The 22,595-nt window shown below is 38.8% G+C and overlaps 1 protein-coding gene and 1 pseudogene across 5 annotated transcripts in view; both read right to left on the bottom strand.

Moving 5' to 3' along the window:
* Positions 1-1,571: 1,571 nt before the first annotated feature.
* Positions 1,572-22,595, bottom strand: part of GGNBP2 (gametogenetin binding protein 2) — a 36,802-nt gene continuing 15,778 nt past the window's right edge. For 3 of the 5 annotated variants that reach the window (XM_045837173.1, XM_045837174.1, XM_045837175.1), the window contains exons 6-14: positions 19,250-19,363; positions 11,955-12,164; positions 10,758-10,932; positions 9,231-9,425; positions 7,069-7,216; positions 4,672-4,797; positions 4,441-4,589; positions 3,707-3,955; positions 1,572-2,217 (exon numbers count right to left, since the gene is read on the bottom strand). In XM_045837173.1, coding sequence (XP_045693129.1) covers positions 2,014-2,217; positions 3,707-3,955; positions 4,441-4,589; positions 4,672-4,797; positions 7,069-7,216; positions 9,231-9,425; positions 10,758-10,932; positions 11,955-12,164; positions 19,250-19,363 — 1,570 coding nt within the window. In that variant the 3' untranslated portion in view covers positions 1,572-2,013. The remainder of the gene's footprint in view (positions 2,218-3,706; positions 3,956-4,440; positions 4,590-4,671; positions 4,798-7,068; positions 7,217-9,230; positions 9,426-10,757; positions 10,933-11,954; positions 12,165-19,249; positions 19,364-22,595) is intronic. The other 2 variants (XM_045837177.1, XM_045837176.1) reach the window with 2 other exon arrangements.
* On the bottom strand, positions 17,155-17,853 carry LOC123817474 (annotated as a pseudogene).

Raw genomic sequence — 22,595 nt, 5'->3', positions numbered from 1 at the left:
GAGGTCTGCCCTACTAGGCATCCACAACCTCCTGCCCTTACCAGGAAGTGATGGTTAAAAATTGAGACACCTATAAGTACACGTGTAGTGGGGGGGGGGGGGGATTCTATTCCAGTGTACCGCCTCCAACTGCACTAGAGCCTCACTCTCTTTGCAGCAAATATTTCACGATGTATATACCAAAGATGAAAGCAATCGCTAACATTTATTGAGCACTTACAGCACACTTTTAAGCACTTTAAATATATTAATATGCAGAACAGTCCGGTGAGATAGTACCCATTAATACCTTCATTTTATAGATAACTAAGAAAGGGTTTGTATAGCATGGTTTGGACCACAAGCAGTTCAGGCTCAGGCCAGGGGATGTGCTCCTAAAATGCCTTCACTCCATTCTCCCTTTTGCCTCTTCATGGGTTGTTGGTTTTGCTCCCTTTTCTCTAACCACTTAGGATGTATTTAATCAAAGCACTGAAACCTTCACTTCTACATTCTTAGTGTAGCCATCCTTCCAAAGAAAAAATCTCTCTGTATAACTACTGGAATCCTTCCAATGCAAGCAATAAACAGTAAATGTGGCTTATTCATTCAACAAGCACTCAAGTTTGGTCCTAAAGGCAAAGATTTAAAAAACAAACAAACCAGCCCTTGCTTTCAGGGATCTCAAGAGAAAACTTGACCGGAACAGGTGGTGGAGAGGGGCTTGAGCTCCAATAAGGTCCTTGGTCAATTTTTATGGATTCCAAGATGAAAGCAACAAAGGTAGAGAGGAATCCCTATACAACACTTAAGATTTAAAAAGACAACTCAAGAAGTGGATCAAAGAAATGCCACCAACTACATAAATTAAATCTCACTAAGCTTCTGATGTTACCCACTTGAAGTCTGGTTAGGCATCAGAGAAAGCCCATAAAATTCACATCTCCACTTCTACTGAGATACTGACACTTCCACTACCTGTCTGTTGCCCACCAAGTATTATCAACATGCAGACACAAAGCTCTAAGCATATGTGTTTATCAAACTATTGACTCAACCATTTAAATGTCAACCAAATGCTACCCCTAGGGGATTCTCTCCTTCAGTCCTCATAGCTTGAGAACGCAGTACACTGGAATGCCACAGTGACTTTATTGTTGGAAAGCAGGTAAGAACATGCCCTTCCCCAGACCCCAATGTGGTTAGCACTCAGTGCAGCCTCCCAGTTCTACCCACTAATTACTTATCAGGCAACCCTTGAGATTCTGCCAAGTTTTGTTTTTACTCTTCTAAGTTCAATACGAACCTCTCAATTTAAGGAGCCTTCAATAATAACAATTAAATGAGAAAGATGCTAGCCAGTATTTAATGGTATTGCAGCAAATTTATTCTATCAAACCAAAAGACTGGAAACTTCTTTTCTTGGCTGTCAGGTCTGATCAAGGTAAGATTTTTGTCTTCGACAATCTGTATCTGCATCCTCATTTGCTCTTTCTTCATCCTCTCGAACATCAACACTGGCCAAGTACCAAGTCCACAAGTGCCAAATATTAAAATACTGCCATACATGAAGTAGAAACATGTACACCAAATTTTACTGTGCATATTAATAAATATTCTTTATTTAAATTTTGCACATTGCGCTTTTAACATTACATCCAAACATTTCGCAAGTGGATGTCTACTTCGTAAAACCATATATTCAGCTCATTGTCATTTCTGTACAGAAGTATAAGTACAACATTACTTTTTGCCACTAAGTTGCTTTAGTAAGTCTCACAGGAAGAGAAACATTTAATGAAAAGAGATGGCTTAAATCATATGGCAGGCCTGCGTAGCCACGCAACTAAAGACACAAGCCTGAAGAAAGAACAAACTAATGAGGTTACCTCCACCATCTCCCAAAACAAGAAAGAATCACATTGATTTAAGATAAAAATTTGCCATAAGTCACTAAATTAAGAGGTTTTTTGAAATAGAAGGCGCAGTAGTCATCTTGAGTGTTTCATTGAAAGACAGAGCTATTTTATTTACTTAATTTGCTCCAGCTGTTGTCAACCAGCCACTACAAATGGGCCTCTTGTGATCATTTAAGCGGCAGTATTTATTAAACTTCTCCTTCAGATGCTGTCGGTATTGTTCTCTATTGCTGTAGAAAGACTGGTTATTAGCCATAAATGACTGTATTTCATCTTGTGAGATAAAGATTTCCTCATCTGAAGTACATTCAGACTCATCCTGCAAATTAAAGCAAAAGTTAAGACTATGACTTAAATTAAGAATGGAAAATGCTACACTAATGGAGGACAGCTAAATAATAAGGCGGTCTAGCTTTTTAGTTTCAATTCAGTAAAATAAAGTCTTTAATTGAGATGTTTACAGAATAAGCATAATATCCTATATTAGAAAGTACTAAATGAGAATAAAATCCAGCTCAACTCGGTTTGAAACTCTGGATCTATCATTTGTCCCAGAAACTTATGAGCCTAGCTGATGCTAACATACTTTCTTTCTGCCTTAAAAGATGAAGAACTAGAGATGGTTACAAATAGTTACCAAATTTTAAATAACTAGATTTATCTCCAGCCGATCCTCGGTGAAACTTTTGTTTCTACAAATTAAGTAAAATATAACTTTTTTAACTTACAAGTTACACAACATCATTTAACTTTATAACAATATAAAAAAAGACTAGTATTCTAAAGAATGTGGTTCCAGTAGAATCCTCATTACTATAGAAAAGACACCGTCCTTCTTCCTTCCCCCTTCTCCAAACCTCACACCAATAATGCACTGGACCACTTAGAATCAGGTATATATACTTCATCTCCAGTATCAACAACTGGAATCAACTATGAAAGGTTTTCCAAGTTCAGTTACACTTTTATCCTACATGACACCTAAAGGAAGTAACCTAGAAAGTGGGCTCTACTTCAGATTCTATATTTTTGCCTTTTCTGGAAGGGTGGTTACTATAAACTGCCAATCAGAAAGGCAGTTTGTGCTGGCCTGGTGGCTCAGTTGGTTGGAGCATTGTCCTGATACACCAAGGTTGTGGGTTCAATCTCCAGTTGGGGCATAAATAAGAAGCAAACAATGAATGTATAAATAAGTAGAACAACAAATTAATGTTTCTCTCTCTCTCTCTCTCTCTCTCAAATCAATCATTTTTTAAAAAAGATTTTATTTATTTACTCTTAGAGAGAGGGGAAGGGAGGGAGAAAGAGAAGAAAAGAAACAGCAATGTGCAAGAGACACACTGATCACTTGCCTCTCACACGCCCCCATCCAGGGACCTGGCCCACAACCCAGGTATGTGCCCTGACTGGGAATCAAACCGACGACCTTTGGGTTTGCAGGCCGGCACTCAATCCACTGAGCCACACCAGCCAGGGCTAAAATCTATAAATAAATCTTCAAAAAAATAGGTGGTTTACTTACAATAACCCTCCTCTTCAAGGAGGCAGATTCCTAGACATAATGCTAATTCTACCCCCATCTCCCAACTAGTTTCTTCTACCTTTGAGACAAAAGAGGACAAAATATACTCTAGAGTAGCTGCAAAAACAGAATGCAGTCACCAAAAAAGTAATAAAACAATGCCCTTGATTTCTTAAGAGCCGCCTTCTCCTACTCTCAACTTAAAACCCTCAAAAATACTGTCCCATTCCACATCTAACCCATGAGCAATTAGTTATCCACAATTAAGACATCATGGCTTACTTACAAGAAGTTCAACTAAGCTCTTGGCACCTTTTCCAGAATCAGGACCAAATGATATTTCTGTAGGTTCTGCAAACTGTGGTACATTTTTCCTATGCTCAAACCAAGGCAGTGGCTGACCACTCTTTTCAGAGCTACAGCAGCTTTCAGGATGTGCATCTTTGGTCTTATCACGGTGAAACACTGTGTGCACAGTATTTCCTGAGGTCTCTCGAGTACCTGGATCTGTAATACAGCTTCCCAGCTTCTGGATCTAAAACCATAGCAAAGGATTTTCCAGGTAAAAAGGCAGGAATTAAAAAATGCCAACAGTATATTAAAAATTTTAAAAGAATGCTAAATAAAAAGAGCAGCTGAAATGTATTAGACACTACATACCACATACTATGCTAACCCATCAACATAATCTCATTTCATCTTCACAGAACCTAATCAGTAGGGACCTTTATCTTCATTTTACAGATGGGAAAACTAAGACCAAGCTAACTGCTAATACATTTCAAAGAATTATGAAAAGAATGAACTGATTTATGATTCTCATGGATTGTGGACAAATGTCCACATCAGACACACAGACAAATCACAAGATAAGCAACCAGTGGAAACTGCATAAGGTGCTGATTCTTCAAAACAATAAATAAATCCTAGCAGCTACACTGCACACTTGCCATTGTAAGGAAAATAGGTCGTTCTTCCCTCTACAGCAAAGGCTTAAGAACTGCGAGTTATGACACTTACATGTTCATCACATTTCAACATCTTGCTTTTCTTTTTCTTCTTTTTATTTTTTCCTTTGGTGGTGTTCTCTTCAGAATTTGCCCAACATTCAACACAACTATCACCATCATCTTCTTTGTCTTCGCAGTGATGAACACACGAGTCGTCACCTGCAGGAATCGATCATCTCTTATTTATGTGCTTCAATCAGCTATGTAGCAGGAATGATTGGGAAGCTTAATCTGAACCTACCGTGTTCATCATGATTACAAATGCCTTCAGTGCAGGCAACGTCTGAACCCTCCCGAGAACCTGTTTCACTGCCTTCCATGCTAGATGAATATCCACAGTCACTACCATTACAGTGTGGAGATAAGCCTAAGAATAAATTAGGTAACAGTTACAATCAATATACCAATAAATATGTCAAGACAAGAATGAACCAACTAAGGACCATGGAAAAAGTTTTAAGTTGATGGTTTATTAAAAGTAGAAAGTAAATTAAATAATGCAAATATGATTAGGGATTTACAGTTTCTTTGTTTTTGTCAAATACTAACAAATCAAACATCATTAAAAAAAGGAAATATTAAGTGTCTGACTAAAGGATATCCTAGGTGCTACAAAGTAATTCCTAAATTCTAGGTTACAGCATCTTTAAAGCTCTCACATTTAAAAGAAAAAAATCTTAAGAGTTAATTTTAAAAAGAAACAGCATGGACTTCTGGCCAAGATGGAGGCATAGGTAGACACACTGTGCCTCCTCGCACAACCAAGATAGGGACAAAAACAATTAAGAAACAGAGTAACAACCAAAACTGACAGAAAACTGAACTGTATGGAAGTCGGACAACCAAGGAGTTAAACTAGACCCGTTCTTCTAGACCGGTAGGAGGGGTGAAGTCAGGCAGATGGGCACAGGTTGCGGCGCAGAGAGCATTGGGACCAGGCCCTTAAGGCATCTGGGGCCTGGAAGACCGCAGTGGGTGGACCCTGGGCGCAAAAGCAGCAGCTGACAGACCCTGGCCGAGGACAACCTACAGACCCAGCGAGGTGACGACTGTGAAGCAAGGCACTGCGCTGGGAAATAGAGCCTTAGGGCACTGACTAAAAACACCTGTGGGGGTTGAGGCACAGGGAGAGACTCCCAGCCTCACAGGAGAGGTTGTTGGAAAGTCCCACAGGGTGCACAAGCCCACCCACACAGGAATTGGCACCAGAGGGGCCCAGTTTGCTCAGGGGAAGCAGCGGAAGGGACTGAAGTCCAACTGAGAGCAAACCAAGCGCCATTGCTCTCTCTCTGACCCCGCCCCCACATACAGCATCACAACCCAGAGACTGGGGTGCCCCGCCCTGGTGAACACCTAAAGCTCCGCCCCTCGTACGTAACAGGAGAGACCAGACCAAACGGGGAAAAAAAAGATGGCTCAAACAGAAGAACAAATGAAAACCCCACAAACAGTACTTTTAAGCGACCGAGAGACAGCCAACTTATCAGATGCACAGTTCAAAGCACCGGTGATCAGGATGCTCACAGACTTGGCTGACTTTGGTTGCAAATTAGATGAAAAAATGAAGGCTACAATAATTGAAATGAAGAAAAATGCACAGGGAACCAATAGTGATGGAAAGAAAGCTGGGTCTCACATCAATGGAGTGGACCAGAAGGAAGAAAACAACATACAATCAGAAAAGAATGAAAAAACAAGAATTCACATCTTTAAACGTTCCAACATCCGAATTATAGGGGTACCAGAAGGAGAAGAGGAAGAGCAACAGATTGAAAACTTATTTGAACAAATAACAAAGGAGCACTTCCCTAATCTGGCAAAGGAAATAGACTTCCAGAAAGTCCAGGAAGCTCAGAGAGTCCCAAAGAAGTGGGACCCAAGAAGGAACACACCAAGGCACATCATAATTACATTAGCCATGGTAAAAATGAAGGAGAGAATCTTAAAAGCATCAAGAGAAAAGGAGACAGTAACCTACAAAGGAGTTCCCATCAGACTGTCAGCTGATTTCTCCAAAGAGACCTTGCAGGCAAGAAGGTGCTGGAAAGAAGTATTCCAAGTCACGAAAGGCAAGGACCTACATCCCAGATTACTCTATCCAGCAAAGCTCTCATTTAGAATGGAAGGGCAGATAAGGTGCTTCTCACATAAGGTCAAGTTAAAGGAGTTCATCATCACCAAGCCCTTATTTTATGAAATATTAAAGGGACTTATCTAAGAAAAAGAAGATAAAAAAACATGTATAGTGAAATGATAGCAAACTCACAATTCTTAACAACCACACCTAAAACAAAAACAAAAACAAACTAAGCAAACAACTAGAACAGGAATACAACCACAGAAATGGAGATCACATGGAGGGCTAGCAACAGGGAGTGGGAGGAGGAGAGAGGGAGAAAAGGTACAGAGAATAAGTAGCATAGATGGTAGGTAGAAAATAGACAGGGGGAGGGCAAGAATAGTATGGGAAGTGGAGAAGCTAAAGAACTTATGACACATGGACATGAACTAAAGGGGGGGATGTGTGTGGGAGAGGGTGTGCAGAGTGGAGGGGAGTGAAGGGGGGGTAATGGGACAACTGCAATAGCATAATCAATAAAATATATTAAAAAAAGAAAAAGAAACAGCATTTACTTACCTTTCTTTATTTTAGGGGACCCCAAAAGACTGCCACTGCTAGGACAGGTACATGATGTATTCTCATTGGTAACAATTACTTCTACACAATTATTACCATCTTCAGTGCTGCCACAGGCTTTGCAGCTGCTTTCTATGAAGTCTGTTTCCTTTAAGCATCAACATTAAGAAACAGTTTTAAAAAGCTTTATCTCCATAATGGCTTCACTTTAATTTCTTTAATATTAACCAATTATATATGAGTTATGAGATTAACAATAAAAAAACTATCATGAAAAATTAATAATTCACTTCAGGACTATGAACCAACTAAAAGTAAGTTAAGAGTTAATGGTATCAGGGAAGTCTAGGATAGCAGTTCTCCAAGTGTGGCCTGCTGACCCCAGGGTTCCTTAAATCAAAACTATTTTTAATCATAATACTAAGATGTGATTTGCCTTTTTCACTGTATTGACACTTACACTAATGGTACAAAAGCAACAGTGGGAAAGGTTCCATGTGCTTTAGCATAAATCAAGGTAGTGGCAATCAAAGTGTACTAATAATCACTGTATTCTTCACTTGTCAAGCACTCTCAGGAGATAGATGGATGATAGATATTTCACTAATATGAATGTCTTTGAAGTAGTAAAAGTATTAATTTTATTAAAAATCAACCCATGAGTAGATGCCTTTTTAATAGCCTATGTGACAAATGGGAAGTATGCTTAAAGCACTTTTGCTGAATACCAAAGAACAATCATTGTCTTAAGGAAAAGTACTTGTGCAATTGTGAGTTGCAAGCTGAACTACCTGCTATTTTCCCTGGAACACCAATTTCACTTGAAAGAAAGAATAAGAGACTGGATGTTTAAAAAACATTTTCTCAAAAATGAATGAAGCCAGCCTGTCACTTCAAAGAAAGCAATGGACAGTATTTGTTGTCAATGATAAAATTCAATCTCTCAGACTACAATCACAATTTTGAAAACTTGTATATGCAAGCGCAACGAGTTTGAAGCTTCCCAATAATTAAAAAACCTCTCTGATGAGGTCAGTAGTGGTTTTCACCTGATGATCTGATATTATATAATGAAATGTCAATATCTAGGAAGATACTCAGTGAACCAGAATCTTCCCAATAACCCATGCATTATGTTACCAAATCATGCATGAATGAAAGATCTATTCAAGTGCAAGGCAGACCAATGGATTTTAAATAACAGAGTATGAAAAGGTCACTGATAAGGTGTCAGGGTCCACACTGCAAATAATCTTTAAGAAACTACCATTTGTTGAGTTGTAATGCCAAAGAAGAATACCGAGCAACTATCCAAAAAAGTTTATATCAGAATACTCATCCCTTATCCTACCATTTACGTTTGTGAGACTTTCTTTGTGCTTCAACCAAGCAAACAGTATCGGAAAACAGGCTGAATGCAGAGGCAGATATGAGAATCTACCTGATTCCTTTTAAGCTAAATATTAAAAGAGATTGACGAAAATACAAAATAATACCACCCTTCTCACCTTGTCTTCTGAAAATAGCTTTTTAGCCCTGGCTGGTGTGACTCAGTGGACTGAGTGCCTGCCTGTGAACCACAGGGTTGCCAGTTTGATTCCCAGTCAGGACACATGCCTGAGTTGCAGGCCAGGTCCCAGTAGGGGTCGTTCAAGAGGCAACCACACATTGATATTTCTCTACCTCCCTCCTTCCCTCCCCATCTCTCTAAAAATAAATAAATAAAGTCTTAAAAAAAAGGAAACAGCTTTTTAAAAAAGTTATTCATGTTAATATATAATAAGACTATTATTTTTAAAAGAATTAATACTTTTCAATTTCCCCATTTTAATTTCTAATACACTAAATGTTGACAAGTATTAATCTACATAAACAAAAGTTCATGGGCACCTTAATTTTTAAGAATGCACAGGGGTCCTGAGACCAAAAAGTTGAGAACTTTCCACATTTGGATTTTGATTTAACAGCATACTGAGGTTGGGGGAAAAGATAACTATCCAACACTGTCTTTATAAAACACGTGACAATAAAACTTTTGCCTTATACAGATTATAGTAGGAAAAAAGGCAGGAGCCCACATTCTGGAAAAGGCACAGTAAAAATGCCAAAATCTAGCAAACAGCAATATTATCTATTCATGAGTCAGTATTAAAGAATACTACCTTCTCTTGGCTTACTTCCTTCTCATCTGCTGTTTGTAGGGGAGTTGGAATGTCACATACACATTTATTTTTTCGTCTGTTCTTCCGTTTTTGGCGTTTCTTTTCTTGCTTGAGTTCTCGTACTCGTTCCTCCTCTGAAAATTCTTCACACAGTTGTTCCAATCGGCTAATACCTTGTACTTTTTCCACAGTCATCTATTACAGAAACAAAGTTGAGAGTGAATTAGTCAAAACTTCCTTTACTTTCCATAAAAATTCTCATCTTTAATTTTAAATTAAACCACAAACACAGAAACTGGTATTTCATGCTGCAGTTCTGTCTAATAGTCTCCACAAAGAATCTCAAATTTTCCTAACTTGAGTGATTAACAGTCTTAAAATCTACTCAGGAAGTGAATATATAACTAATCCGTATGGAAAAGCAGACTTATATACACTCCTCCAGCACATTCTAATTTGAAAATTTCAGAATTTTAGCACAGCAAAGTAAACATTCATTTCTTCACACAATGAAATTATTTAACCTGATTAGATGATATAGTTTCTGAAGACAGAAACATACAAAGAGAAAAGGGATAGGAAATCTGTTCAGCAAGAACTAGTACAAATCTCAGACTCCCCAGAACAGTGCTTTAAATTCACATCAGGCTTCGGCAGGGGGGGAGGGGGGTTGCTGGGGGGGAAGGCTTGTAGCTTTCAGACCATTCTCAAAAGGGACTGGTGAACAAGGTAAAGGATTACAACCATATCCTAGAATATAATGAAATATTCACTAGCCAAGAATTTATGCTGTACAGGGTGTAACTGAAAAAACGGTTACGAAGTCACAAACACTAAACCCAACACCAATATTATTATGGAAAGCCTTCAGTGTCCTTGTAAGTTCTTTTTTAAAAAATTGTATTTATTGATTTGAGGGGGGAAAGGAGGAAAGGGGGAAAGGAGGAAAGGAGGAAGAGAAAGAGAGACAGAAACATCAATTTGTTGTTCCATTTGGTTATGCATTCACTGGTTGATTCTTGTATGAGCCCTGACAGGGGACTGAACCCACAACCTTGGCATATTGGGATGATGCTCTAACCAACTGAGCTACCTGTCCAGGGCCAGAGTAGTTCTTACATCATGGCATTTTGACAGCATTTACTTCACATTATTGGACATTAGCAAGCAAACTGGGGCTCATTACCAGTTTCTAATTTTGTTGCTTATTTTTGGACTGCTCTTAACTTTTCATTAGTTATGTTTCATCACAGCATCTTGTTAAATAATCACCAACTTCAGTTTTCTGAAAGTCTAAAAAGCCAAGGCTTATAGAGTAACACGACAAAAAAAAAATCCACAAACTACTTCTAAGTTCCAGTTCCCCACAAAAACCCCTCCCCAACCTCCCCAAACTCCCCAAAAGCCATGACACTGTATCAGTGGATTGCAGCCCTGAGGCGAGGTGAGACCGGTAGTTTATATAAAGATTCAGTCCAATAATTTGACTCAGCAATCTCGGACACCAAAGGAGCCCATTGTTCTTACCTCAAAACTCTTACGTAAAGCATCAACACCAAGATAAAAAAGCATCTGCCATGTCTGCTCCTCTGCTCTCAGTTTTTGCCAGATCCGATGTAGTCTTTCATAAAGATGAATGCCCAAGCAGGTCAGAACTTCTTCTTGGGCTATATCTATTGTCTTAGCATGCCTTTCTCTTCGCCTATAAAGGAGAATAAATCACACAAAATTCCTAATAACTTCAAATGGAACAGTAAAAAATGGATAACACAATCTTCATACATACCTATTAACAACCTGATAACAAGACAGTTATACATTCAAACTCAATTAATGTATAGATAAATACACAAGCACACATGTTTATAACCAATGAGAAATACACATGCAGGCAGAACTCAGTTCTAATATTGTTAAAAATAACGTAATTCAGGAACTGGCCCTAAACAGATGTATTTTTGAGTACAGAAATCACACACAAATGTCCAGCTTGCAGCTGGCACGACAGTTCCTTTAACCTTCCAATTATGGCAAATGTCTCCTTGGTTTTGTTTCTTCTTTTTGAGGGTAAGTGGAGAAAGGCAATGCCGAACTGATTTAATCATGGGCAAAGCCTTCTAGGCCAGTCTTTAGAAGTGTCCACAGCACTTCAGGAGTAAAATAAGTCTTGGTATTCTAAATGCCTAGCAGAAAGTACACACTCAAATGAGAGTTGGTACACAAAACACAAAGGGAAATGGGTTCCATTTATTTTATAAACAACCTTTTCTAGTATTTTCACAACAAAGCCAGAGATAAAATTTTAGGTTCCTAATTTAATTATATACACAGTTCATGAATTACATTAATAAAGTATATTTTAACCCACTTCCTATGCGGAAACCATCATTATGAACAAAATTTAAATATGGAAATGAATGGATGGAGGAGGAAAAAAATTCCTTCTAATCATTTTCAAATGAAAATGATAATCTGTAACAATGAAAGTCAAAAAAGCCTTCCTACTTCAAGCAACAAGGAGCAGAGGACTGAACCAAATGCCACAGAACACTTTCTCCCTGTTTTTAGTCAATTAAGAAACGCAAATTTTAAAGAAAGCAAAAATTTTACAGGCACATTTTTATTTATACATATATCATATGAACTGAGGCAGGTGATGGAAATAAACTTTTAGTAATAAAATGAAGCAAAGCGCTAGATAGCCCATTCTAGCAAATTACATACTCATACCCTCCTGCGAACTCTGGCTCAGCACGACCCAAAAGATGTGCAATGAAGTCTGTTTCACAGCAAACATGTATGTGTCGTTCATGTGGACAGCACCGTAAGCCTTCATAAAGTGCAGCACAGTAGCCCTTTTCTTTGCTGCAATCAAGTTCACCAATAAGGATGTTGTATGCTCGGAGGACTTTATTTTTGCAATCAGTGCAAAACCTGTTGAAAAGAAAAACCACAAAATTAAAAACTGGATGTGTAAGTATTTCATGACAGATATAATGGTGCACTAGACAATGAGACTGCCTTCTCATGTACAGCATTTAACAAAAAGCCTCTATACACAATGGAAAATATATACAAGGTAAATACAAATTTAGGGATTACAGGACTATAGATAGATCTCCATTTGCAAATTTTAAACTTGAGAAGCACAGGGGTCAAAAGAACAAGGCAGTTATGTACTTGTTAGTTCACAGAACGCATGACCAGAAAATATTAGTTGCCAAAGACAAGTATACCTCCACTTCAAAAGCTATTTGCACAGGTCAGAAATGAAACAACAGAGGCTCCAAGCCAATGACTTGTACGACCCTTTTCTTTTCACCCTCTGAAAACGGTATCTTCAACCAGTAAACCTTGATTCAGGTTTTTACTACATTTTATTTTAGTTCATCACTAGCTAAGCATTTGGGGTCTGGAAGCAACAATACAGTTATAGACAACATTTACATAGCACTGTGCTTTAAACTTAAGTGTATATAATGTAGCAAAAGTATAGAAGAGCATGTGAATGTAGAGGATGACAAAATTTTAAGAAATCAAACATTACTCAACAAGTAAGATAAAAAGAGCCCTGGCTGGTGTGGCTCAGTGTACTGAGTGACAGCCTGTGAACCAAGAGGTCACTGGTTTGATTTCCAGTCCAGGCACAGACCTGGGTTGTAAGGTCTGGTTGCAGTGTGCAAGAGGGAACCAACGATGTTTCTCTCTCACACTGATGTTTCTGTCCCTTTCTTTCTCCCTCCCTTTTCCAATCAATCAAAATATATTTTAAAAGTCTAAAAAAAAATGGAAGCCTGGTTCCTTTATCTTTAAATTTCTAAAACAAGAAGAGCTTGGTCTAGTGAAAAAGCCTAGCTCATAATATTAATAACTGCTTTTCTTCAGCTGTGGTAGAACCAGGAATTTTTTTTTAAATCCTCACCCAAGAATATGTTCATTGATTTTAGAAAAAGAGAAAGGGATAGAGTAAAAGATGTGAGAGAAACACTGATCAGCTGCCATCCATATGTGCCCAGAATAGTAATCAAATCTGCAACCTAGATATGTGCCCTGACCAGGGATCGAACCCACAATCTTTTGGTGCACAGGGCGATGCTCCAACCAACTGACTCACCTGGCCAGGGCTAGAACCAGGAAATTTTTATCTCTTTGATTTAAATTCATTACTAGGTGAGCTCATCTGTTCTCGTGGCTTCAGATAACATGTCTGATTCTCAACTCTACAGCTCTGTTCAAGTCCCTGCCTGCCCTTGCCTAGGGGCCAGACCCATACTGAAAAATGAGAAACATCACAGATATCCAATAGCCAACATGTTAAACTCACTGTCCAAAACCAAAGGTAACACTGTTCCCTCCCTATGTCCCCTTCCATTCCTGTTAAGAACATCATCATTCACACAATTGCCCAGGATGAAAATCTCAGTTAATTCCAGTTTCTCCTTAGGTCCCCCATTGAGGGGTAGAGCCAATTGGTATCAATTCTTTTCTTACCTCTGTGTAGGTCACTTCTTTCAACTCTCTCTTGTATTTTAAGTCACCTACACAATTTTTAAAAATATTTTATTTATTTATTTTTGGAGAGGGAAGGGAGGGAGAAAGAGAGAGAGAGAGAAACATCAATGTGCAGTTGCTAGGGGTCGTGGCCTGCAACCCAGGCATGTGCCCTGACTAAGAATCAAACCTGCGATGCGTTGGTTCGCAGCCTGTGCTCAATCCACTGAGCTACGCCAGCTGGGCACCTACACAACTTTTTAAAAAGCTTCTTAACTGGTTTCTTTTTTTCCCCCTTATTTATTTACTTACTTACTTACTTATTTATTATTTTAGTTGTTGTTGCAGTACAATTTTCTATCTTTTACTCCCATCCCAACCCACCCACCCTTAACTGGTTTCTGCTTCCACTTTTCGAGCCCTAATGCATCTCTCATACCAAAATGATTTTTAAATAAAAATCTGATTATCTCCCTCTCAGCTTAAAAACCTCCTGTTAGTGCGGGCTGTGAACCAAAGTGTCGCAGGTTCAATTCCCAGTCAGGCCACATACCTGGGTTGCAGGCCACGGCCCCCAGCCATCACACATTGATGTTTCTCTCTCTCTTTCTCCCTCCCTTTCCTCTCTAAAAAATAAATAAATAAAATCTTAAAAAAAAAAAAACCCTCCTGTCTACAAATAAAATTCAAACTTTTTAAGACATTCAGTGACTTCTTCTTTTACCCAACCTACTATTTCTAGCCACACTTCCCAAGGTTCACCTCTCCCTTCATGGTCCTACCCGCTCTACCCTGCCTGGTACACACACCATATATATAATGGATTACTCTGCATAAAATTCATGTGTCTCTACCCCAAAGTCTTTTTTCTTCTGCTTCCTTCCCACACGTCTCCACATCCTTTATCATTTGCTTAAGTCACGCCCATCCTTAAAAAAGTCTTCTGTAATTCCTATAACTAAAATTCAACCTTTCCCTGTGTTCCACTTACTGGCTTACACTTCTTACTATATTATTTACCCTTATGCTGCCACACATTAGTTTGATACATCATCTTTCCAGCCCAACAGTAGATAACTGTGTTTCTTGAAATGAATGTGTACTAAATTAGAGGCTCTAAGCCCACTTGGTAAACAGAGGTAATAATGTTGACAAAGAAAATTTTAAAGCTCAAATGGGTTAAAGACCTAAACATGAAGACCCGAAACTCTAAAACTCCTAGAAGAAAGGAAAACACAGGGCAGAAAAACTTCATGACCCTGGAAGAGGTGATAATTTCTGAGATATAACATCAAAAGCACAGGGAACTGCCCTTGCTTGTGTGGCTCAGTGGTTGAGTGCTGTCCTGCGAACCAAAGGGTTGCCAGTTCAATTCCTGGTCTAGAGGGTGTGTGAGAAGCAACCACACATTGATGTTTCTCTCCCTTTCTATGTCCCACCCTTCCCTTCTCTCTAGAAATAAAATCTTAAAAAGCACAGGGAACAAAAGAATAAACAAATGTAACAACATCAATCTTAAAAACTTCTGTGTAGCAAAGGAAACAATCAACACAATGAAAAGCAACCTATGGAATATTTGTGAACAGATAAGAGGTTAATATACAAAACATATAAAGAACTACAACTCACTAACAAAAACATCCAATTAAAAGGTAGGCAAAGGACATAAACAGATACTTCTCCAAAGATATACAAATGGCTAACAAGCACATGAAAAGATGCTCAATATCAAAAGTCATCAGGGGAATATGCAAATCAAAACCATACAATATCAACTCATACACTAGTACGGCCACTATAAAAAAAAACACAGAAAATAACAAGTGTTGGCAAGGATGTAGAAAAATTAAAACCTTTGTGGGATTATAAAACAGTACTGCAAATATGGGATTTCCTCAAAAAATTTAAAATAGAACTACCATTATGATCCAGCAATCCACTGCTGGGTACCTAAAGAACTGAAAACAGGCTCTCAAAGAGATATTTGCACTCATGTTCACTGTTGGATTTTTCACAACAGTTAAGGAAATGTACATTGATATGTGAACATAGTATATGCATACAATGGAATATTATTCAGCTGTAAAAATTAAGGAAATTCTGTCATGTTACAAAATGGATGAACCTTGAGGACATTATGCTAATGAAAATAAGCCGATCACAAAAAAGACCAATACAGTACTGCATGATTTCACCTATATTAAATTACCTAATCAAATTCATAGTAACAGAAAATAGAATGGTGGTTGCCAGGGGATGGGGCCAAGGGTAAAAAGGGGAGTGGTTCATTGGGTATAGTTTCAGTCATGTAAGATGAAAAGAATTCTAGCATTCTGTTGCATAACAATGTGCACATAGTTAACAACACTGTAATATATACCTGAAAATTGTTAAGAGGAATAATTTATATTATATGGTTTTCTTTTACCACAATTTTTTTAAAAAGTCCTTCCCTTAGAGAAATGGACAAGGACATAGAATTAACAAATCCTACCATCCTTTCAGGTTATAAATAGTTAAGTTTACATTTTCTGGTAAATAAATGGTTAAATATCATACAGTACCGATGATAAAACTTGAAATATTTCCCCCATATTGTACTGCTTTAAATCCTCAGAGTAGTTTAATATGTTTGATTATACATAATCATAAATAACATAAGCATAAGCAAACAGTGATTTAAAAATACACCCTGGCTGGCGTAGCTCAGTGGATTGAGTGTGGGCTGTGAACCAGGCATTGCAGGTTTGATTCCCAATCAGGGCACATGCCTGGGTTGCAGACCATGACCCCCAGCAACCGTACATTGATGTTTCTCTCTCTCTCTCTCTTTCTCCCTCCCTTCCCTCTCTAAAAAAATAAGTAAATAAAATCTTTAAAAAAACATAAAAATAAAAATACAACAGCCATACAAATGAAAGTGATTTTTTTCCAAAAATAACCTTGCACATAAACTTTAAAAACATTTTTTTTAAGATTTCATTTATTTATTTTTTAGAAAGGGGAAAGGAGAGAGAAAGAGAGGGAGAGAAACATCAGTGTGTGGCTGCCTCTTGCATGTGTCCCCTACTGGGGACCTGGCCCCGTAACGCAGGCATGTGCCATAGACCAGGAATCAAACAGGCGACCTTTTGATTCACAGGCAGCACTCAACCACTGAGCCACACCAGCCAGGGATAAAAACATATTCGAACGCAGAGATTTCACAGTCTCCTAAGACCTCAGTTTTAATACAGTAATATACTACCTTACTACTTAACTGGCTAAATAGTGTCACCAAATTTTATTATTAAGTGCTCAAAGAAGTCCACTAACAAAAGTAATGACAAAAAAGTACTTTAGACATTTAAAAATCACTTTCGCCCTGTTTTCTTGTGGAGATATTAAAAAAAAAAGAGAGAGACTTCTAACACTGGGCTCCAGCTGCCCTTTCTCACAGGTTGTCATCCTCATCCGAGAGAACAGTGGTCTGAGCAACCTTCAGACCATGCTCGTATTGTCTTGCCAAGGCTGGGTCTGTGACAACCTCTGGTGGGGCAAGAGCAGGCACAGCCACAAACTCCAAGTAAGGTCTCTAATTAGTTTTCTAGCTAGGCTGAGGAAGGGCCTTTCAAGCTGTAGATACTTCTGGCAGAAATGTCACAGTACTGAAGATTTCTCTTCTGGTGGAAGACAACTGATTATGCCTTAACTTTCCTGTCCTTAATTTCCACTTTGTTACCACCTATCACAATGGGAATGTTTCCACACACTCCTACCAGATCTCTATGCCAGTTAGGCACACTCTTGTAAGTAACTCTAGAAGTTACATCAAACATTGTAATGGCACACCATTCTTGGGTGTAATGGCTGTCTCTCAATCCCCTGAACCTCTCCTGGCCAGCTGTATCCCACACACTGAACTTATAATAGCTCCTTTGTTGGTGTGGAACATGAGGGGATGGACCTCAGCACACAAGATGGCTAAATACTTCTTAAATTCACCAGTCAGATGACGTTTCATGAAGGTTCTCTTCCCAGTCCCACCATCACCAACCAATATAAGTTTGAACTGAACCTGGGGTTCTCCTTGGGCAGCCATGATGATGTTACTTCCAGAAGCATCCCTTGAGCCCATCTGATTCCAGTACAATTTCTCTTACTCCCTTCTCTTAATCACACTGCTTCCTACCCTTAAGATATTTACAAAATGGACCCCACCTTCTTATAAATAAAAAATATTGCCCCCAATACATAAAATATCCACAATTATTATAGGAAACTCCAAAATATTAGCTCTAGTAACTAGTAATTTACCACCAAAAAAAGAAAAGCTGTCTTTTGATAGACCAGTTCATACTGAATACAAAGATCAATTCCTATTAAAAGAAGAAGGAATCTATAAGTAGATTCTAAATAATCAGTACATTCTATACTGTCTTGGGTATAATAAACCACGTTTGTAATTGAAAAAAAAGAAAAACACAGCCCTGGCTGGTGTGGCTCAGTGGACTGAGTGCCGGCCTGTGAACTGAAAGGTCACCAGTTCAATTCCTGGTCAGGGCAAATGCCTGGGTTACAGGCCAGGTCCCCAGCTGAGGGCGTGCAAGAGGCACCTGATATATGTTTGTCTCTCACATCAACGTGTCTTTTCCTTTCCCTCCCCTCTCTCTAAATAAATAAATAAGATCTTCATATATATATTAGAAAAACACCTAATAAACTTAGTATGCAGGGTACAGGGTTAGGTCATTCAGCTCATTGCCATATACACACCAATCTTGATAATGCCAGTTTTTATCATTAATTTTTGTTTTCTAGAAGCATCTCCTAAGTAACTATATATTTATCCCAAAGTCAAAGAACACACAACCAAAAATCCAACCCGTAACAAATTCAATTAAAACAGTACAACTCCCCACAAGAACAGCATCTCCTGATGGCTCCCTTACCAGTTTCCTACTGCACTATCCCATCCCTATAAATTTCCAAATGTAAGTGACACTTAGGAAATTCCTTTGTAAAGTAGTACTCTAAAAAATAAAAATCTGAAGTTACTTTTTAGTACATGAAGCATATAGGTCCCAACTCTATTTTAGGTTTTGACAAATATATATATATATATATATATATAGAAGACATACTATTACTATATGGAAGAAAAAAATAAAAATATTACTAAGTGAAAGCTGCTAACTTTAATTTTGAAAATAACACCATGAAATGCTTCTATCATAATAACAAAGAGTACTAGAGTTTCCAAAATTAAGTACATTTTAGTCAATTTAGCCATTCTGTGTTTCTTGAAAGGCTAACGTGGAAACCAACAGATAAAAATTTAAAAAAAAAAGAGAAAGAGAGAGATGCTGGCTCAACACAAAGGCTGACACTGAGAGTCATCCCACACAGGAACTACCTACTTAACACTACACTGGGTCCAGTGCCAGGTACTGATGGAAAGCCTGTCACTGAAGGAAGTCAGGACGGGTTACTCCGGATAACCTAAGCTAAGCACCTTTCGACTACACCATGATGACCTTTACACTTACCTGTGTTTTCGCAGATATGTTTCTAGTGTTTCTAAAAGACAACTAGAGTCAATTAAAACAACTTCATCCCTGCATTCTTGGGACATTAGTTCCCATACATCCATCCAACAACCTCTGCAGAAAGAAAGAAATATTAGTAAGAAGGAGAAATACATAAGGGTAAAAGCACTTTAAAAAGCGGAGTAAAGGATTGCTTGATTTTACCTGGCTGGTCCCTGGAAAGGTCCATAATGCAAAATGATCCTACACTTGCTGTCCTTCCTGTGGTCTTCACTACTTCTCTTATCTGTACTTAACTTCTCTGAACTGACACTGCTACTGCTCCCTTCACTGTAGTATAGTACAGTACAAAGCTTAGTGACATCGAGATCTGAAGGAATAATTTCTATAGTCTATATTAAAATCATGAACTCTTTATTACATTAAAATATTAGTATGTTAGCAAATTGTATATATATATATATATAATTACATGCACTTTAAGCATATTAAAATGCTACTTAAACATGCTCATATATTTATATAAAAACCTGCTCAACTATTAAGTTTACCTCATACAATTGAACAGCATTTATATTTATCAAGATAGCAACCGGTTAATATACTAAGCATTTTATGAGCAAATGTACTTGGAATGTTTTAAGGCCAAAAGGGCTGAAAAAATTGTATTTTCACCCATAAATGTGACCCGATATTCAGAAAATTGAAAATTATAACAACTTTTGATCTACTCGATGTGATCTTATAGCTAGTCCATGGCCACAAAATTCATATCTGCCTTTACGTTCACAAGTTAACTGGGAAAGTCACAGATGAATCTTATGGTAAATAAATTTTCATATATACTAAAATAAAAATAGGATACTAAGATGAATACTTTATACAGCCTAAATTAGTAATAAGTACTATACAAATTTTTTAAAACTTACTAAAAACCTCCCAGGCCCTCCCTTGCCCACAGGTTTCAATGTGGCGCTGGTCACGTGTTTTGTTTTATTGAAGTGTTCACTCCCAGAGAAATCTGTGTCTATATTCCATTCAGTGATTCTTCTTAATTTTGCACAATTCTGAACTACTGGCTCCTGCCTGTTCTTCTGCAGGTCTCACTACAGTACCAGAAATTCACTATCCTTGGATGCATGAAATGGAAAAAGCCTCTGAATCTTTACTTAATCTACTCTATATAGTTAAGTATTTCTCAACCCCCTACCCACCATGTAACATTAGTCTCTCACACACACACACACACACACACACACACGCACACTTATTTCAGTTCCCTATTCCCTCTAATAAGGGTTCAAGGACCAGCGCTCTTTATTTTTTTTAAACAAAACCTCAACTCCTGCTCTGCCTTCCATGTTATATCCTTCTCTCAGCTCCCATATTTCCTCTTTTTCTAATTATGTTTGAGTGATCTTTATCTCCCAAAAGTCTCAAACTCAAGTTCTCATAACTGAGACAAAGGTTTATGAAATCAGAGCTGGGGAATGATTATTCCACATCGAGATACAAAAGAATTACCCTAAAAAAGCTTTTTAAAAATATATATATTTTATTGATTATGCTATTAGAGTTGTCCCATTACCCCCCTTCACTCCCCTCCACCCTGCACACCCCCTCCCACCCACATGCCCCCCCCTTCAGTTCATGTCCATGTGTCATAAGTTCTTTAGCTTCTACATTTCCCATACTATTCTTGCCCTCCCCGTCTATTTTCTACCTACCATCTATGCTACCTGTTCTCTGTACCTTCCCCCCCACTCTTCCTCCCACTCCCCTGTTGCTATCCCTCCATGTGATCTCCATTTCTGTGGTTCTGTTCCTGTTCTACTTGTTTGCTTAGTTTGTTTTTGTTTTAGGTGTGGTTGTTAAGAATTGTGAGTTTGCTGTCATTTTACTGTGCATGTTTTCTACCTTCTTTTTCTTAGGTAAGTCCCTTTAGCATTTCATAAAATAAGGGCTTGGTGATGACGAACTCCTTTAGCTTGACCTTATGTGAGAAGCACCTTATCTGCCCTTCCATTCTAAATGAAAGTTTAGCTGGATAGAGCAATCTTGGATGTAGGTCCTTGCCTTTCATGACTTAGAATATTTCTTTCCAGCCCCTTCTTGCCTGCAAGGTCTCTTTGGAGAAATCAGCTGACAGTCTGATGGGAACTCCTTTGTAGGTGAATGTCTCCTTATCTCTTGCTGCTTCTAGGATTCTCTCCTTCATTTTTACCTTGGCTTATGTAATTATGACGTGCCTTGGTGTGTTCCTTCTTGGGTCCCACTTCTTTGGGACTCTCTGAGCTTCCTGGACTTTCTGGAAGTCTATTTCCTTTGCCAGATTGGGGAAGTTCTCCTTTGTTATTTGTTCAAATAAGTTTTCCACTTGTTGCTCTTTCTCTTCTCCTTCTGGTACCCCTATAATTCAGATGTTGGAACGTTTAAAGATGTCCTGGAGGTTCCTAAGCCTCTCCTCATTTTCTTGAATTCTTGTTTCTTTATTCTTTTCTGATTGTATGTTGTTTCCTTCCTTCTGGTCCACTCCATTGATGTGAGACCCAGCTTTCTTTCCATCACTATTGGTTCCCTGTGCATTTTTCTTCATTTCAATTATTGTAGCCTTCATTTTTTCATATAATTTGCGACCAAAGTCAACCAAGTCTATGAGCATCCTGATCACCAGTGCTTTGAACTGTGCACCTGATAGGTTGGCTATCTCTCGGTCGCTTAAAAGTATTGGTTCTGAGGCTTTGGTTTGTTCTTCCATTTGAGCCATTTTTCTTAGGGGGTCTGGTGGCACCTGTTACGTAGTGAGGGGCGGAGCTTTAGGTGTTCACCAGGGCGGGGCACCCCAGTCGCTGGGTTGTGATGCTGTATGTGAGGGCGGAATCTGAGAGGGAACAATGGCGTTTGCTCTGCTGTCAGCTTTTGGTCCCCTCTGCCACTTCCCACAAGCAAATCGGGCCCTTCTGGTGCTGGTTTCCAGGTGGGTGGGCTTGTGTGCATTCTAGGACCGTGTGGGTCTCTTCAACAAACTCTCCTGTGAGATTGGGAGTATCTTCCAGCACCTCAACTCCCACAGGTGTTTTCAATCAGTGCTTTTAGGGTTTATTTCCCGGTGCTGGGGCCCTGGCTTTCGAGGTCTGTCTCGCTGCCCATTTTCACCTGGTTTATCTGTGCACAAATGTGTGACTGTGGACAACCAGCTGCCTTGCGCACCTCACTGGATCTGCTCATTGCCTCCTCTCGCCCATGCCTGGGGCCTACCACTGGGGTCTGCTATCCGCCACCTGTGCCCTGTGCACCCAGGTCTGCCAGCCAATGCTTTTTCCTGCTGCGACACCTCTCCACCGGC

Source organism: Phyllostomus hastatus, unplaced genomic scaffold (genome assembly GCF_019186645.2).
Source record: "Phyllostomus hastatus isolate PE091 unplaced genomic scaffold, TTU_PhHast_1.1 phas_contig_210, whole genome shotgun sequence".
Taxonomy (NCBI): Eukaryota; Metazoa; Chordata; class Mammalia; order Chiroptera; family Phyllostomidae; genus Phyllostomus; species Phyllostomus hastatus.
Note: the sequence above shows the minus strand (reverse complement) of the source record. Positions and strands in the feature narration are given on the sequence as shown.